This window comes from Nycticebus coucang, chromosome 4 (genome assembly GCF_027406575.1).
Source record: "Nycticebus coucang isolate mNycCou1 chromosome 4, mNycCou1.pri, whole genome shotgun sequence".
Classification (NCBI taxonomy): domain Eukaryota; kingdom Metazoa; phylum Chordata; class Mammalia; order Primates; family Lorisidae; genus Nycticebus; species Nycticebus coucang.
Genome location: NC_069783.1, coordinates 58,971,573 through 58,987,522, shown reverse-complemented (window position 1 = coordinate 58,987,522; position 15,950 = coordinate 58,971,573). Strand labels below are relative to the sequence as shown.

Below are 15,950 nucleotides of genomic sequence, written 5' to 3'. Positions count from 1 at the left end.
CTCTCAGCCTCCTCCCCACACACCTCCTCCACCCCACACCCTCCTTCTGCTGCTCCATGAGCAGGAAACAGAAATACAGCACCGATTTTTTTTTTTTTTTAAATGGAGGAGAAACAAACCACAACCTGAACAAACTACCCCCCTATCTCTCCATAGGATAGTCCAAAATGTCCTGAACGTATACATCCAATAACAGGCCTGCCCCTCTCCCTGGGAGTCAGGATTATCCTTCCTGCACTGGCTGCCAGATCCGAAAGTGACAGCCAAGCCCTCAGCTGGGAAACACCAGCCCACCCACCCGCTTCTTTTACATCAAGACTAGAACTGACCAGAGGTTCCAGAGAAGAGCTGTGTATCTATGTGGGTTTCCGGAGTTTGAGAATTTTCCATGGGGCTGTCTGTCAAGGCTTTTCCCAGTTAGACTTCCCAGAGAGCATGCTGACCTCTTACCCTTCCAGGACACTGTGGTGGTCAATGTAAGAGGTGTTGGGAGTCTGTTAGAAAATGAATCTCATCTGTGGGAGAAAAAAAAGCCTTTTAAACACTGGAGCCTTGGATTGTATGGGCTGGAGGTGTGGAAGAGAGAAAGAGCTAGGAGGTAGAGCATAAAAATAAATACATAAATAAAAATAAAAGACTTTAAAAAATCCCGAGCCATCGAAATGGAGAAGAAATGCTCTCTCTGCTACAGCCACTCCATCAGGGGCCAGCAGCAGTGGCCGTGGTGTTACCCATGACCCCTCTCTTCTTTCACTGGCCAGCTTGTGGCCTGGGCAGCCCCGATTCCAGCCCAGGATGACCCTGGTCAGTTGACCGCACTGTTCTACTGGGCAGCAGAAATTACTTTGATTCTTGAGAACATGTTAATATGCTTGTGGTGGGTAAAGTGTAGCATGTTAGAACCATGGAAAAGGGGTGAGAAGGGCTGGGAGACTGAGATGAGGCCCTGGGTTCTCCATGTTCTCATTGGGATCTGGCTCCCAGGAGGGGAACATTTTTTTGTTTTCAGGATGTGCTTGATTCTCTCTTCCCCCTTTCCAGCATGTCCCAAGCAGGAGGTAGGTGGCTGGACTTGGGCATGGGGTGCTACAGGAAGAGGGGATCTCTGCCAGGATTGCCACCTTAGCCCATGGCAGTGGCTTCCATTCCAGGGCCCTCCCAGATCACAGGGCTTTGTGTTCTTTCGTCCCCGGGCTGTGGCTACCGCTGGGCCGTGCTAGGATCTAGTGCACCTTCGGGGATAAGGTGTGGGTGGCTGCAGGTGTTCTCCCTGCACTTGAGGTGGGAGGCAGCAGCCGCTGATGCACCTTCCATGGCTTGCTTCCTAGCCTTACTCCCAAGCCCTTTCAGTAGAGCAAAACAATTGAGAGCAAAATAGGATCACATGAACAGATGTACTTCGCACTGCTCCTTCTCTTGGGGGTGCAGGTGAGGGGTGAGAATAGAAGAAAGTGTAGAAGCCTGCTCAGAAAGTTTGAGAGGGGAAGAACAAAGGGACCTGGACTAGTCATTGGGACCAATTCATCAGAAGACTTTAGGAAATTTGACATCCATTGTAGCTCTTTTAACATGTAATTACACAGCATTTGGAAAGTGAATTATTAACCTGATTGTCCATAACAACCATTGAGTAAATATACAATTACAGATTGCCAAAATAGTACAGTGAACTGATGGCCTAGCAGTTACTTCCAAGGGTCTGTAATCATCCCAGGTCAAGGCTGACCCAGAGGCTCCTTGGTTAGTAAATCATTTACCAGGGAGACCTCAACAACTTAGAGAAGAGAAGGTTACCCCAGGTCACTGCTGGGTCCATGGCCTGGTCCTTCCGGCCAGGTATTTGGCGTAGTTCTCCAATAGGCAGAAAGTCCACTGCACAGCACTTATTGAAGGGATCTTCTCTGTCCAGCATGGTGCCAGGCAGTCAGAGGTAGATGGTGTAGTCTTGGTTCTCAGAAGCCTTGAACATCAGTTGGGGAACCAGTGGTAGACATGTGTGCTGATGACGTGGGGCCCCAGATCCAAGAGGGATGTGCAGAGAGCCAAGACCAGAACAGAGGCATCTTAACCAGTGCCTTCCTGTCCCCAGCCTTCTGACCTCCAGTGGCCCCCACCCCTGGTGCAGAGGGGCAGTCTTCTTAGTGGGGCCTCCTCCTGGGGAAGTCCTCTGCCTGCTTCACGCTGGAGGAGCTGCCAGAGTCAGCCAAGAGCCACAGGCCATAAATGCAAAGTATGATTTAACAAAAGCTGCTTTTGAGTGAGAAAGCTGAGTGGAGTTGTCCCAACCTGTCAACTTCAGATTTCTTTCCTCCTCCCCATAAATCAAAAAACGGTTGGTGGAAGGGAGGGACAGAAGCATTTCATTTTCAGATTTTGTAAGAAAATAAAATCAAATCAAAAGAACCTGTCCCACGCTGATACCTTACATGCCAGGTTTGAGCCTGAGGCAAATTTTTGTGGCCATGTAATAAGCCTCTTTAAAATGGTGACAGACCCTTGACTCTTTGCCTTGAATTACATTGATAAAAGACATTTTATTGCGTTAGAGCCGGGGCAGGAGTACAGGACGGTTCTTGCCTGGTCGGCCTCTTTGAAACTGCGTCAGCCTGCCGTCCACACTCCCCACCGCCTGACAGGGTTTGAGTATGATGGCAGTGAAGATCTGTGGGCCTGTGACAGAGGGGGCTTTCTACCCAGCAGTTGAAGGTTGAGTCTCTGGAAGCAAAAGGATTTCAGCCTGAGGGGCTTGTTAAGGGAGAGTTAGTCTTTCACGTTCCAAGTAGACCTGAGATCTTGACATTGGTGGCCTCAGGTTGGCCTCACGGTTGGGACTGTGTGGAAATGTTAGACCTGTGAGACCTCATTTATTTTAAGAGACTCAGAATAAAAAGTAATCCAGGGTCTCTTCTGTAGCATGTGGCCCCTTTGCCCAGAGAAGCCAGGTCTCCACAAACTGAGTCCCCAAGTGGACCTGCCCAGTGTCTAGAGAGGAGTTAAGATGGTGTGTTCGTGGATTGAGGAGCATGGCGGTGTCTAGAACATTGGCTGTTACCGTCTTTGAATCAGCAGAATTAGTAAAGCAGAGAGCAGCCAGCAGCACCCCACCCTGTGACTGGGTTGGGGCTTCTCGAATGATTGCAGATGGTACCTGTGGGCATCTCCTTTTTGTTCAGGGAATTCTTTCCAGACTGGTCAACAGTATAAATGAAGGATTAGAGATTGGGTAGAAAGCCAGGAAAATAAGTTATGAAGGCAAGAAAACCAGCTCATCTTTTGTTCTGTGGGACTCTGTCAGAGATTGGGACTGAGGCCGAAGCAGCCATGCCTGGGAGGCGGAAGGTGCTGAGGGACAGAGGAGAGAGTAGCAGTTTCTCCACCTGCCCCGCCTGCTTCTGAAAGAAAGACCAGCTGCCATGGGAGGAGGCCTGGCCCACAGCGCAGGAACCCTCCTTCATTCAGCCTCACCTCAGGCGAGAGGGCAGCCTAGTTTTGTTCCTGAAGAAATGTCAGAGCCTGACCTGCTAGACCATTTTTTTAGAGCTTTGAAGCCTTAAATTAGTTCTCCTAATTTCCGAGCAGCTCTGTGTTAACCATAGGACATAATAGGTTTTAATTCTGGAGAATGGCCAGTCCTGGTACTAAGAATCTCTTGGCCAGGACTGTCACAGACTGTCAGGCTTGTGGCCTATGCTTTCCTCACCCACCCAGTAGATGCACCACTTCATAGTTCTGGAAAGGGACGGGATTACCTGTGAGTGGCTGTAAGGCTAGTGCCCAGTGTATTCTGTGGCCCACCTTGGGGGTTCCTGAGGTGCGTGGTGAGGAGTAGTGGACCCCAGGAAGGTGGGCAGGATAGAGAGCTCCAGCCCTGTCCTCACTGCTTATGGCAATTATCTTCCATTTTCTCATCTTCCCTCATACCAGAAGAGGCAGGATATGGGGAGGAGAATTTGAAGCCTCCGATAAAGGCCAGGACCTTCCTTGAGAAGTGCTGAGCTTGGAGGCAGGATTCTCTGGCCTTACGGGAAGTGGAAGAGGCCTGATGGAGCCTTCCTGGGGCTGCCCATCCTTCTGGCCCCTTCTGTATTGAAGGGTTGCACAGATCAGTCCTGGAAGTGCAGAAAACCCCACAGCTAATGGGGCTGCAGTGCTGCCTCGGCCTGCTCAGTCCTACTGCCGACGTGTCCCCTCCTGGTCACCCCACTGCCACTGCCTTCTGCCTCCACAGTGCCCATGAACAAAGTATCAGGGGGCTTCTTACAGGCGCCACGCCTGGTTTTCTTTAGCTTACTCTGGCATTTTTTTAAGAGTGATCAAAATGATGATATAGAGGCATAAATTACATTTGTTGTGAGTTGACACATAAGAAGGCTAGAGGTGGCCTCTTCAGAGTAATTTGGGAGTTGTATATTCTGCTGGCTTTGATAGACCCAGCCTTCCATGCCTAGCACATGCCCCTGCGTGTGTTATCAGAATTAAAAGTTTGCTAAGCAAATGGTCATTCTCATTAGATCTGTCATCACAGCCCTGATGCCTTCACCTCCCTCAGTAGAAAATGCTTATTCCATCCCCCTCAGGCATCTGACAGGTAACTGGGGAGAAACTCCTGTGTGATTCACAAGGCTTTCCAGGTATCTGATTATGATTTTCCGTCCTTTTCTACATTTCTCTGGGTAGGAAGGCAGAAGGGGTATTTGGAAGTATATTTATGGGAAGCTCGACAATTTGGGTGACAGAAATGTGTTCAAGGCAACTTCTTTGATCTTTCACCCCTTCTTCTAACTACAAAGGCATTGACTGCAGTTGAACCCCACTTTCAGAAGACCCACTACACACAAAAATCTCATTAATGGAAACTGATAAATTAGAGGGTGATTTTTCACATTACAGAAAGATTGTTAACTTTTCAAAAGGTTTCTCCACAGGGTTCCTTTAAATAGTGAGCTCCCCCACTGAATTTAAAGTGTTTATTTACAGATCATTAACTACTTGACCGAGAGGATATTGGGGGGTTGGGGGGAGGAGGAAGACACACTTAAAAGGTAAAACGTTAGAAGCCCTGCCAATTTTCGATGAGCCTGGAAGGGTGACGAAACATCTCTGAAATTATGTGGGTTACCAAATGTGATTCAGCTTACAGAAACTCATTTTACACATGGCTTTCCAGGAACCTTCTGTGCAGATGCACATTGGGGGCAGGGACCACAGGGTGTGGGGGCCTTGCTGCTCTGGTTTGAGTGGGGGGGGTGTCCTCTCACCTTTCTTAGAGTCCTGTATGTACCCTTGGGAGCAGTCCGTGCCAGGCTTGGGCATGAGGCCGAGCTTTGCTACTGGCCTTCTGGCACGAGCCACAGAGACCTTTTCCCTTGACATTTAGCCTGGGTTTGTGGGAAGTTTCTTCCTGGTTCTCTGACCTTCAGTTTCATTGGCTCAGGACTTACTTGGGTTTCCTCCTTGAAGCACAGTTCACCTGAACTTTGCAAGACTGGGGCACAAGCCCATCATAGGTCTCTTGGCTAGTCCCAGAGAGCCTCACACTGGCATGCGAGGCAGGAGAGAAGTCTAATTCGGTCTTCTCTTTTTAAAGATGAGAAACACCTAGGGCCAGAAAAGGGAAAGATTTACTCAAAGTCGTGGAACAGCTGGAGTGTGGCAGAGTCAGGGCTGCAGAACCTAGATTCTTGACTTTGCTGCAGCCATCTCTCCAGAGACATAAGTCCCCACTTCCTAAAGGAAGAGAAGAATGTGGGGGAGTGCTGGCTGTAGGACTCCATTGGGCAAGAACATCCTTTAAAAGTTAATTCCTAAATATGGCTCGTTGCCCATAGCACAGTGGTTATGGTGCCAGCCACAGGCACTGAGGGTGGTGGGTTTGAACCTGGCCTGGGCCAGCTAAACAACTGCAACAAAAAAATAGGTCAGCATTGTGGTGGGTGCCTGTATTCCCAGCTACTTGGGAGGCTGAGGCAAGAGAATTGCTTAAGCCAAAGAGTTTGAGGTTGTTGTGAGCTGTGATGCCATGGCACTCTACTGAGGGTGACATACTGAGACTCTGTCTCCAAAAAAAAAAGAGAAAAGTTAATACCTAAATAACTAGATAAATACCTTAGGTAGAGGCAAGTCTATGTCTCTTTCCCACCCCTAACACACACACACACACACACACACACACCCCTCAAATAATGACTCAGAGCAGGAGTAAGATTACCCCTGCTCTCTCGATGGCTTTGAAGAGAAGAAAGGGGAAATTTGGAGAGAAGGTCAAGTTGATGATTGAAGAGACAAAGTGGTATAGGAAAATCTCAACATTTCTTGCACAGTTATTTGCTGAAAACATGTCAGCAAGTACAAGCCCATCTTAACCTGGCTATGATACATGTGAAATAGATTATTTAAGCCAGAGAGGCAATATTGCAAAGGAGAACACGGCTATCAACACTTGTTTGCTTGATTTAGAGGAGTAGAGAATTCTGCTTTAGCAGACCACCTGCCAACATCAAGGGGAAAAATGTTGAGGCTGGGGGAAGCAAAACAGGACAGATGAACCTTCCTGAAGTTTCACCATAGTCCACATGACTGTCTCTTAATTTAAGGAAACGTGAAATTTGAAAATATGAACTTGTGAAAGCTGAAGACTTCACAAAAGTCTGCAGAGGATTCATTTAAATGACAGGATCCTCTGCTGTCAGCCAGATGAATCGCTGTGCAATTTTTTTTTTTAGACAGAATCTTACTAGGTCGCCCTCCGTAGAGTACCCTGGAATTACAGCTCACAGCAAACTCAAACTCTTGGGCTTAAATGATTCTCTTGCCTCAGCCTCCCAAGTAGTTGGGACTACAGGCGCCCACCACAATGCCTGGCTATTTTTTTGTTGTTGATATTGCAGTTGCCAATGTGTTTTGGTAGGTCCAGTCTGGGTTCGAACCTGCCAGCCCTGGTGTATGTGGCTGGTGCCCTAGCCGCTGAGCTACAGGCGCCAAGCCTGGTGTGCGCTATTTTGACCTGTTGGGCCACATTTACTCTCTGCTTACCTGGGGCGCTTCACTTCTCTCTGAGCATCCCTATCTGTTTTTTCTTTTTAGCTAGAAAGTCCTTCCTCTGAGTGCACCATATCCAGTTTATAAGTTCCTCCAAGCCTTTCTTCTCCCTTCCAAATGGAAGTAATTTCTCTTCCTTTGAATTTCCTTAGCAGCTCCTCTGCATCTCACTTTCTACATTGGGGTAGAGCAATTTCTTTGTGGTCATTGCCCTCTCCACTAGATGCAAGGCTGCTGTGGGGCGTCTTCTTTGTCCTGCTCACGGAGGCCAGCCCATGGCCTTGGGCATTGTAGGTACTCAGTAAGTTATTTGTTGAATGAATGCATGAAAGAATGAATGAAAGTGAATTTATTCTGGGAACACACAGTTTGCATAGTGAGGTAGTGGTTAAATAAACAAAAAAAATTGTCCTAAAACAATTTGTCTCTTTATGCAGCTGACCTCCCAGTCTCTCAGATAAGCTCCATCATTCTAAAGCAAAAGCTTAAAGTGTAATAAAAATTTATCTAATTCACGATCAAGTGAAAATACTTTGGGCCCAGAGCCAAAGAATATTATTGGAGTGAACTTTTTTCAATACCCTAAATTTAACCAGCTGGAATTCTTTTTTTAAGTACCATCCTATTCAACCTTTTGAAATGAAGGATTTGCCTTTTAGTAGAAATCTGCATTTCAACACAAAGATGGAATACAATGTCTTTGGCTTAGTTACTCTTCAGAAAGCAAGTTTTTTTTTTTTTTTTTTAAATTATATGCTTTGCTTATGTTAAAGACACAGATTGCAGAAAAATTTTGTTTAGGGTTGACAAATTGGAGGCTTGCATTTTTATAGATAAAGGGGCATTCAAGATGCTATCTCTACCTCCTCCCTTATCAAGAAAAGGCATAGGATTAGAACTCTGAAAAGGTGAACTCAGTAACTTGTTGTTTGGATAATCAAGGCTCTGAAAGGACAGAATTGGTCAAAATGGGGTGGGGGGATTTAAAAAGTGTGACTATCGTAATTAAAGTCACTGGTGAAATATTAAGGCCTATAAGGACCATGACTGAATTTCAGGGGAGAAATTCTGTACTGTTGGAATTCATGCTTGCTTTTGTTTTTTTGCAGAACACACTTTTTTGAGGGGGAGGGGACAGAGTGTCACTCTGTCACCCAGGCTAGAGTGCTATGAAGTCATCATAGCTCACAGCAACTTCAAAGTCTGGGGTCAACCAGCCTCTTGAGTAGGTGGGACTACAGGTGCATACCATAATGCCCAGATAATCCGTCTACTTTTAGTAGAGAAGGGGTCTCATTCTTGCTCAGGCTGGTCTGAAACTCCTGAGCTCAAGCAATCCTCCTGCCTTGGCCTCCCAGAGTGCTGGGATTATAGGCATGAGCTACCATTCTGACCCAGAATACACTTTTTTTTTTTTGAGGTTTTGGCCAGGGCTGGGGGCTGGGTTTGAACCCGCCACCTCCGGCATATGGGGCCAGCGCCCTACTCCTTTGAGCCACAGGCACTGCCCCCAGAATACACTTTTTAAAGAGCATCACATTTTGGTAAAACCTTAGCCTGTAAAAAAGCAATGAAGAAAAACAATGCTCATATAAATGCTCATTTCTAGAACAAAAGGGAATGTGATTTTGACAATATCAGAAGATTAATTAAGTCTGTTAGTGATGTTAAAGCTGGCACATTTTCTGTTCAGATTGACACAACTCAAGACACAGGCGCAACTAATGTTTGCTCTGTAATGCTGGAAGAGCTGGTATCTATGGTAAATGTAGGGTCAAGAGCTAGAAGCAGCTGAATAGAAAGGACATTTGCTTTACAGTCAGATAAAGAGGCCTCTCCCTCGCTGGCTGCACTGTTATTTGTGTGGCCCGGATCTCACAATTGGATTCAGAACTGGAATTGATTCCTTCAGGGAAGTTCTCTAACACTTAGGGTGCATTTTAAGTGCAGTTCAGAAGGTGACTAGATGGTGGGGTGGGGTTGGGGGGCCCATGAGAATGGTGGATCTGGAGGGGATGATAGGAGTCCTTTATTTTGGCTTGTGACCAACATAGAGATCTCGCCCATCATAGTGGTTTGTCATCCGTCTTCTTGAAGAGCCAAGGTGAAAGGTCACAGCTTCACAAGATAGCCTTTTTACTTGGGATGGCTCTGCTGCTTTTGTGTCTTCCTCATTGAAAAAATAAAGGAATTATTTAAAAACATATGTTTATGAATACACACATATATCTGAAGGGTGCCAAAAAATGTATACATATTTTAAAAAAGGAAAAACTGTATTAAAATTGTAATATTTAATAGGTAGTATATATACTACCTATTGAGTATTAACAAGATAACATTTGTTATTTTGCATATTGTTTCTCTTGTAATTGCAGAAGTCACACATGACTTGAGTATATATAAAACATATAAAATAATAAATGTTACTGGTATAGTCTACCCATTGAGTAGTACAACTTTAATACAGTTTTTTCCTTTCTTAAAATGTGTGTACATTTTGGGGCACTCTCTGCATATTTTAACGGACAGCACTTATCTTTGTACTTCTGCAGAGAGGCCTGGTAAAAGTAGGGCTCCCAAAGCTGTCATTAGGTGTGTTGGAAATGATGCTTTGTGCTTTGCTGTTTCAGCACAGTTGGAAATCAGCAGTATTACCTGTTGATTAGTAGACGGTAATGTGGCTGTCCTACATGACCAGTGATTAGTTTCAGAAACAAACAGCATGTTCATAGTAAGAAATTTTTGAGATGTTCTTGAGGAAACTGAAAACTTGATTTAATGACCTTACGTTCCAGGGCATCCCTCTGGGCTGCTAGGGCTCTGTGTCCAAAGTTTGTACCCAATGCATAAAGAAATGTAAAGTGACAAAGTGTGTCACCTTAAATCAAAACCATTTCCAATTTGTCGCAGATTTTTAATAAGATTATTTTTTATTCAACCACAAGGAAACTTTGCAACCTGATAATGCATAAGGCATTTCTGAGGCCCCAAGTGGAAATGCTGGTCGAGAGACCTTGATGAAATAAATAGAACAGGTTGAAATACCTTCCACCAGAGGAGTTGCAAGACATTGGAAAAGTGGTTGTTTCACATTTAAGAGTCCAGAAAGGGAAACAAGAGTCCAGTTCTTGCTCTGCCTGTGCAGGATGCCACAGCTGCATTCTCAAACTTTCGCCTCCTGTGGAAGGAATGAGGGCACCATTTGCCTGGCAGAAGCTGGTTTGGGTGTTGCCTTATGCTAAGAGGGCTCCCTAGATGGAGAGGCTGGGCCAGGGCCTGTTCCTGGCCAATGATGGACAGAGGAGGTATCTTGATTTCCTAATGGAGGGCCCTTAGGGACTCCCCGTGCTTAATCTGTCATTGACTCTTCTAGTCCTAAAGGAGAAGAGCCTGGGACAGAAGGGGTGACAGCCTCATCAACACTTCCAGCTTTCCTGCCTTTTCTTACCCTAAGCCCCCAGCACTTATTAAATTTGACTATGCATCAGAATCACCTGGAGGGCTTATTCAATGCAGATTTCTGCCACCCACCCACCCTACCCATTATTCAGTAATTCTGAGGTGGTGCCCAAGAATTTGCATTTCCAACAGGCTCCCAGGTGATGCTTATGGTGAGTGGGCCTGGATGTGCACTTTGAGAACCACTTTGCTAAGAGCACCAACAAAGAAATAAAGAGAACATAACTAGCAACCGGAGCCCATCTGTCCTGGAGAATGGAAGGGAGGGTGGGAAACGGAGAGGCCCCCCGCAGCAGTTTCTCTCCCTCAGCCTGGAGAGGCAGAGCTGCTCCTCAGTTTGATGCTCAGATGCATTAATTGTGATACTTTACTTTGCCTGAGCTGTGATGAAATAATTGAAGGCATCATAGCAAGAAGTTAAACCCTAGGGAGGCTATTAACAATTTAGCATTTCCAGTTCATGTGGGAATGTCGATTCTACTTACCAAAGAGAATATTGTGGACGTGTGTAGTGGAGGCAGCGGCAGAATCGGCTGGGGTCCCCAGTTGGCTTTGCTTTGACCCTCTTCCTGGAGGAGGATAAATGCAAGCCTGAGTCTCTCCTACAAAGACTGTGCTTTTTCTCCTAAAGTAAATAGCTCTGTAGGCTGATGGAAATGGCTAATTCTGCAGGGAAAGCAGAGGTAGAGGGTAAAAATAGTGGGGCTGAGGCCAGGAAGCTGGGGCAGCAGAGCGGGCCTTGTTTTCTGATTGTGAAACCACGTCAGTTAATTTGAATCTTTTGAAAGCTCCACTCAGCACTGCTGGGCTGGACTCCCCTGCAAAAGGTTGTTAAGTGCTGCTAATGGGTCAGTAGAAAGAGAACCCTCTTTACTGGCATTTCTTGGGCAGCGAAGATCAAGGCAGAAGCAGCAGAGGTGAGGAGATAGATGCCTCAGGAAGAACCACTGGACCAGAAATCAGGAGACTAAATTCTGATTTTCATTTTGTGGTTAACCATCAATGTAGTTAAGGGAAAGTCACTTCATTTTTCAAGGCCCCAGTTTTTCCATCTACATAAATGAAGGCATAGGCTTGATGACTGCTGAAGTTTTTTGCAACTTACTAAAACAAAAACCATGATGCTAGTTGGTGAGACCTCACCTTGGCCTGTGGCCTGGCACCGTAGAGAACTGGTCCAGCGGCTGCTGCCCTGGCAGCTCAGCTTGGTGAGGACCAGTGCATTTGTAGACAAATTTTGCCAACTGGAGCTGCGTTCTAGAGGCTAAGCCTAGATTAGTTGACAGTCCTTCTATTGTCTTGCTGGAGACTTAACTGAAACATTTCGGGGTCTCTTCCCAGAGTAAGTTGCAGGGAATTTGAAATTAGACTTTTCCCCATACAAGGATCCAAGGTCATGCTGCTTTTATGCCAGGGTCACAGAGATACCTGGGCTCTGTGAATTTCCTAAGAAAAGGATTTTAGTTTTTGGCAACAAACAAACTTAGGAAACAGCTGATGTAAGAACAAGTGCAAAAACGGATTCTCACATTTCTTGTTGAAAAGTACTAGGACTGAATGTGTAGTTAATTTTACCCCATACTCCGAGTCATTTAACATAAACAGTCACATGTAGACATACTTGTTTGTGAAGTCTGGTCTTCCTGCTTTTGTTGGTTGATTTTGTGGTGTTTATTTTGTTTTGGGTCAGAGAGGAGGAAATGTCCCCATGGATGGTCTCAGGCTAGGTTGTGCCTCCACCGTGGCCTCTGTCTGCAGGCCTAGTAACAACAGATTTATGCTGTCTGTGTAAGAGCTTTCTCCAGAACACACCATTGTTATCCGACAGGCTCCAAATGAAAGGAAACCTTGTCTCACCTGCCCTGGCTACATTTGGCAATGTGGTCTATATAAGAAGAACAGGATGTGTTTTACACCGAGGATCTGCTATCCTAGAGCAAAACACCACCACTTCTAAGTGCTCTTAATATTAAGCTAATGGAAAACATACTCTGTTTGCTCACCATCAAAGTCTTTCTTTCTTCTCTCCTATCTTCCCCAGTCATCACAAATGCCAAACCTCTAGAACAGGGGTCCTCAAACTTTTTAAACATGGGGCCAATTCACTGTCCCTCAGACCGTTGGAGGGCCAGACTATAGTTAAAAAAAAACTATGAGCAAATTCCTATGCACACTGCACATATCTTGTTTTGAAGTAAAAAAACGAAATGGGAACAAATACAATCACTCCCCCGCACGTGGCCCGCAGGCTGTAGTTTGAGGACCCCTGCTCTAGAACACGCCGAGCATCTCCTGTTCCATGTGTTCCCTGCTGTCCCTCCAGGTGGACAGGTACGGTTATTAAGCTGCAGGTGGACCTGGGAAAGCTAGGAACTTAACCACATAAACCTCAAAATCCCTCAGGTTGTACAAACCAAATATTTCCTTTTTCAAAAAATTTTAGTGCTAGAAATGCCCAATTGACTGCTGGATTCATGTTTATCCGTGTGAGAAGTCAGTCTTCCTCACCACAGTGCAACAAAGTATGGAATATATTAGCATAATAAAAGTTGGCCATTTTGGGGGTGCTGTTACTGGAATGCTGGTTCTTTCTTTGTCCTTTGATGCTGTGATTCCTCACCCTCAAGGTGGGGGACTTGACCAAAGTCATTTCACCCCAGGAGTCTAATCTCTATCCTCCACTGCTTTGTATTGTGAGAAGTCATGCCCATGTAGGATGCTCCATTGGTGGAATTCAAGAGTGTGGCCCAGCCAAGTGTTGAAATGCCCACAATTTCTCTATCACTGAAGGTCCTATCACAAATCTAGCCTGGAAAGAGGCGGGCAGTGGGATGGGGAAGGTAGGGTAGGACTCTGTCCCATTAAAAAATGGTTCACAAATCTACTCATTTCCTATCAGCATATTGTTTTGGGGGGGGGGGCTTGTCTATAAAGTCAATGAATGCATGTAAACCAGCCTTGCAGATAAATCCCCCCATTTCCCCAAGCTATCCTTAATATTACCAATTTTCCCTTCACTGTTTACATATCTCTTATAAGACAATAATCAAATAACAACAAAAAGGCAAATGAACCAAACAACCCCCATACCTAAAATAAACCCTCTCCTTTTTGTCAAAAAAAAGACCAAAATTAAAAACAAAACAAAAACTGTGGGAAATAACTCACCACTGTTGTTTTGTGAAGGCCTTGGGCCTGTTAACTATCTGCAAGGCTGTTGTAATGATGTTAATCTATTTTAATGGAATTGAAATGTGATCTCCTGTGGTTTATGATGCTCCTTGTTTATAGCTTTTGTGCTTGATTTTGGGTTTCTTTCACAGATAAACTTCTGCACTGGAGGGGCCTCTCCTCCCCTCGGTCTGCGCATGGAGCTCTAATCCCCACGCCTGGGATGAGTGCAGAATATGCCCCGCAGGGTATTTGTAAGTTGAGCATTATTTCTTCTACAAATGTCCATGTGTATAGAGATGAGAGTTTCTGGAAATTACCCTTACTTTTTAAGTACTGAAGGGAGTTACTTCCAAAATAGATTGGCATATGTATTATTCCATTACTCACTTGGCACCCGCTCCCCCACTCCACTGAGCCCCAGGGGACTTCTTCCCTCCCCTTTTTATTCCTTTCCTCATTTAAACCAGGAAGCTGACAGCAGCTCCTCCCTGTGGGGTCTTCTCCCCAGGGTCTTGCCTGGCTCCAAGGCTGGCGACTGGATATGTCTGTGCCTTGGAGCCCGTTTACTGCCGGACATTTCCCTCCTGTTTAGGACTTTGGATTTAGTCCACGGCATGCACCTTCGGTAGAGGCCAGATCTAAAAGGAGTCAGAATGACTTCAGGGTCATGCGGATGCTTATATCCCTTATGCACTTACATGTGTATTTGAACGTGATATATTTTATAAATACATGTACATTATAGGCGTGCATATATATGCACGTGCATAATTTCTACTTATTTTCCTCCTAGTTTTAGAGAAAACTGCACAGCATTGTCGTTAAAAAGTGAAAACGTCCCAGTCACCACCACAATCACAGATTGATTGTTCAAGTCAGCTTTCATAGTAGGGACCTGTTTATGAGATTTAGTTTTGTATGTTTATACAACTGTTTTTTGAAAGATGTTGTTTTAGGAAATAATAGTTTGCTTCTTTAGGTAGCAACACCTGATAGGAATCATGCATGGTTAAAAGGTTGTTTGGGGAGGGGGGCAGGGGGGAGTGATTCCACCCTAAACACAAAAAACCAGGTGGAGGGAGAAAAGAAGTGTGACATCTCATTTTTAGTTTGAAAGTAAATGAAAAGAACCTGCTGTGGAAAGAAAAAAGAAAAGGGAAAGGGTCATGGAAAGAGAGTAAGAAGAAGATCCACAAGTTAAGGCTCTGAAGGGGACTTTTGTTAGATGGGAGGGGAGCGGACTTACCCATCTGAAGAGCAGGGCATGCACCCTGAGACCAAATTCAGAGACAGTTGTTTATTTTCGTTAACTCATAGGTAATCCTAGGCAACAAAGAATTATTGTGTGAATTTCACAAGCCCTCAGATCCTGAGGGCTGGGTGGTGCAGGGGTTAAAAGCACCTCATCTGCTCGCCCCCACCCCCAGCTGGGCCTAAGCCTGGGTTAGGTCACAGATTGCAGAGTTTAGGGGGTTGGACTTATAGCTTCAAGTCCCTACTTGCTAGCTGGGTGGGGAAGAGTTCTCATTTTGCTGGGGGTGCCTGGGGCCTGCACTTGGCTGTGGGAACAGAGCCACCCTTGGAGGGAAAGGAAAGGAGGGAATGGGCAGTTGAGAGAGGAGAATGGAGTTGAGAGGCCAAGGTCTGTTCACCTGGGAAACAGATTAGCTCTCTTGGTCTTTCTGAGGGCAGGGAGTTTGATTTGACGGGGAGGGGGAAGTCGGAGCCTGATACAGATCCCTGTCCTCTCCCCTCTTCCCACGAAAGCAGGGTACATGGCCTGCTGGTGCACATGCGGCCATGACCAGTTTAGGAGTGACCAGAACAAGGTATGTGGAAATGGGCTGTGTGGTTCCAGAGAGCTCTAGAACAAAGCTGACACCCACCCCACTCAGCTGCATTAACCAGCTGCCCTGGCTTCAGAGCACTTAGCGCTTCTCTGTGGCCTCCCTGCTGGCAGACCAGTCTCTCCTGCCTCTCTCACCAGAGCCTCCTTTTAGCCGGGGCTGGAGTTGGACCTGGAAGCCATTCTGGGTGTGTGGTTAGTCATTGCCCTCGGTGATTAATCACGCCTGGTAGTAATGAAAATTCACATTCATGTTGGACCTGATAGTTTACAGAAGGTTTGTGTATACTTCTCATTTTAACTTCACAACAGTTCTTTAAAGTTACTGTTTTTATGCTCATTTTACAGACAGGAATCCCAAGCCTCAGAGAAATAAACTATCCTAGAGTCACAAGCTGGTAGTAAAACACAAAGGCAAAGATCCCAGCCT

At 45.7% G+C, this 15,950-nt stretch overlaps 1 protein-coding gene across 11 annotated transcripts in view; it reads left to right on the top strand.

Annotated features, from left to right (window-relative positions):
* Nucleotides 1–15,950, top strand: part of BCL11A (BCL11 transcription factor A) — a 101,775-nt gene that overhangs the window by 72,079 nt on the left and 13,746 nt on the right. For all 11 annotated transcript variants that reach the window (XM_053588854.1, XM_053588853.1, XM_053588862.1 and 8 more), the window contains one exon: nucleotides 13,824–13,925. In XM_053588854.1, the coding sequence (XP_053444829.1) occupies nucleotides 13,824–13,925 (102 nt within the window). The remainder of the gene's footprint in view (nucleotides 1–13,823; nucleotides 13,926–15,950) is intronic.